The sequence below is a fragment of the Procambarus clarkii genome, chromosome 19 (assembly GCF_040958095.1).
Source record: "Procambarus clarkii isolate CNS0578487 chromosome 19, FALCON_Pclarkii_2.0, whole genome shotgun sequence".
NCBI lineage: Eukaryota > Metazoa > Arthropoda > Malacostraca > Decapoda > Cambaridae > Procambarus > Procambarus clarkii.
In genome coordinates this window covers 30,370,474-30,373,133 of record NC_091168.1, presented here as the reverse complement: position 1 = coordinate 30,373,133, position 2,660 = coordinate 30,370,474, and the positions used below count along the sequence as shown (strand labels likewise).

General features: G+C 70.7%; 1 protein-coding gene across 1 annotated transcript; it reads left to right on the top strand.

Moving 5' to 3' along the window:
• The first annotated feature begins 928 nt into the window (after positions 1-928).
• Positions 929-2,311, top strand: LOC138366391 (spore coat protein SP65-like). The gene has a single exon (XM_069327431.1). The coding sequence runs from the start codon at positions 929-931 to the stop codon at positions 2,309-2,311; it is 1,383 nt and encodes a 460-aa protein (XP_069183532.1).
• Positions 2,312-2,660: the final 349 nt, after the last annotated feature.

The window sequence follows — 2,660 nt, the reverse complement described above, 5'->3', positions numbered from 1 at the left end:
TTGTGCTACCCTGGGGGCCCCTTGTGCTACCCTGGGGGCCCCTTGTGCTACCCTGGGGGCCCTTGTGCTACCCTGGGGGCCCTTGTGCTACCCTGGGGGCCTTTGTGCTACCCTGGGGGCCCCTTGTGCTACCCTGGGGGCCCTTGTGCTACCCTGGGGGCCCTTGTGCTACCCTGGGGGCCCTTGTGCTACCCTGGGGGCCATTGTGCTACCCTGGGGGGCCCTTGTGCTACCCTGGGGGCCCTTGTGCTACCCTGGGGGCCCCTTGTGCTACCCTGGGGGCCCCTTGTGCTACCCTGGGGCCCCTTGTGCTACCCTGGGGCCCCTTGTGCTACCCTGGGGCCCCTTGTGCTACCCTGGGGGCCATACTGAAGCCCCTGGTGCTACCCTGGGGGCCATACTGGGGCCCCTGGTGCTACCCTGGGGGCCATACTGGGGCCCCTGGTGCTACCCTGGGGGCCATACTGGGGCCCCTGGTGCTACCCTGGGGGCCATACCGGGGCCCCTGGTGCTACCCTGGGGGCCATACCGGGGCCCCTGGTGCTACCCTGGGGGCCATACTGGGGCCCCTGGTGCTACCCTGGGGGCCTTACTGGGGCCCCTGGTGCTACCCTGGGGGCCATACTGGGGCCCTGGTGCTGCCCTGGGGGCCCCTGGTGCTACCCTGGGGGTCCCTTGTGCTACCCTGGGGCCCCTTGTGCTACCCTGGGGGCCCTGGTGCTACCCTGGGGGCCATACTGGGGCCCCTGGTGCTACCCTGGGGGGCCCCTGGTGCTACCCTGGGGTCCCTTGTGCTACCCTGGGGCCCCTTGTGCTACCCTCGGGCCCCTGGTGCTACCCTGGGGGCCCCTGGTGCTACCCTGGGGGCCCCTGGTGCTACCCTGGGGGCCATACTGGGGCCCCTGGTGCTACCCATGTATCACAAATCATGCTCGTCATATTAGTGATGACAGAAGGCGTGACACACCGTCACACCAGCAGTGGTTGTGTCACGCCCCCACCCTCGGGGGGTGACGGTGTGTCACGCCCCCACCCTCGGGGGTGTGACGGTGTGTCACGCCTCCACCCTCGGGGGTGTGACGGTGTGTCACGCCCCCACCCTCGGGGTGTGACGGTGTGTCACGCCCCCACCCTCGCGGGTGTGACGGTGTGTCACGCCTCCACCCTCGGGGGTGTGACGGTGTGTCACGCCACCACCCTCGGGGGTGTGACGGTGTGTCACGCCCCCACCCTCGGGGGTGTGACGGTGTGTCACGCCCCCACCCTCGCGGGTGTGACGGTGTGTCACGCCTCCACCCTCGGGGGGGGGGGGGTGACGGTGTGTCACGCCTCCACCCTCGGGGGTGTGACGGTGTGTCACGCCCCCACCCTCGGGGGTGTGACGGTGTGTCACGCCCCCACCCTCGGGGGTGTGACGGTGTGTCACGCCCCCACCCTCGCGGGTGTGACGGTGTGTCACGCCCCTACCCTCGGGGGTGTGACGGTGTGTCACGCCCCCACCCTCGGGGGTGTGACGGTGTGTCACGCCCCCACCCTCGCGGGTGTGACGGTGTGTCACGCCTCCACCCTCGGGGGGGTGACGGTGTGTCACGCCTCCACTCTCGGGGGTGTGACGGTGTGTCACGCCCCCACCCTCGGGGGTGTGACGGTGTGTCACGCCCCCACCCTCGGGGGTGTGACGGTGTGTCACGCCCCCACCCTCGCGGGTGTGACGGTGTGTCACGCCCCTACCCTCGGGGGTGTGACGGTGTGTCACGCCCCCACCCTCGGGGGTGTGACGGTGTGTCACGCCCCCACCCTCGCGGGTGTGACGGTGTGTCACGCCTCCACCCTCGGGGGGGTGACGGTGTGTCACGCCTCCACCCTCGGGGGTGTGACGGTGTGTCACGCCCCCACCCTCGCGGGTGTGACGGTGTGTCACGCCCCCACCCTCGGGGGTGTGACGGTGTGTCACGCCACCACCCTCGGGGGTGTGACGGTGTGTCACGCCTCCACCCTCGGGGGGATGACGGTGTGTCACGCCCCCACCCTCGCGGGTGTGACGGTGTGTCACGCCACCACCCTCGCGGGTGTGACGGTGTGTCACGCCACCACCCTCGCGGGTGTGACGGTGTGTCACGCCCCCACCCTCGCGGGTGTGACGGTGTGTCACGCCTCCACCCTCGGGGGGGTGACGGTGTGTCACGCCTCCACCCTCGGGGGTGTGACGGTGTGTCACGCCTCCACCCTCGGGGGTGTGACGGTGTGTCACGCCTCCACCCTCGGGGGGGTGACGGTGTATCACGCCACCACCCTCGGGGGGGGGGGGTGACGGTGTGTCACGCCACCACCCTCGCGGGTGTGACGGTGTGTCACGCCTCCACCCTCGGGGGGGTGACGGTGTGTCACGCCACCACCCTCGGGGGTGTGACGGTGTGTCACGCCTCCACCCTCGCGGGTGTGACGGTGTGTCACGCCACCACCCTCGGGGGGGGTGACGGTGTGTCACGCCACCACCCTCGCGGGTGTGACGGTGTGTCACGCCTCCACCCTCGGGGGGGTGACGGTGTGTCACGCCACCACCCTCGGGGGAGTGACGGTGTGTCACGCCTCCACCCTCGCGGGAGTGACGGTGTGTCACGCCTCCACCCTCGCGGGTGTGACGGTGTGTCACGCCACCA

Excerpts from the sequence above, each read along its gene's own strand:
- LOC138366391 (XM_069327431.1), top strand. The coding sequence starts at position 929 with ATGCTCGTCATATTAGTGATGACAGAAGGCGTGACACACCGTCACACC.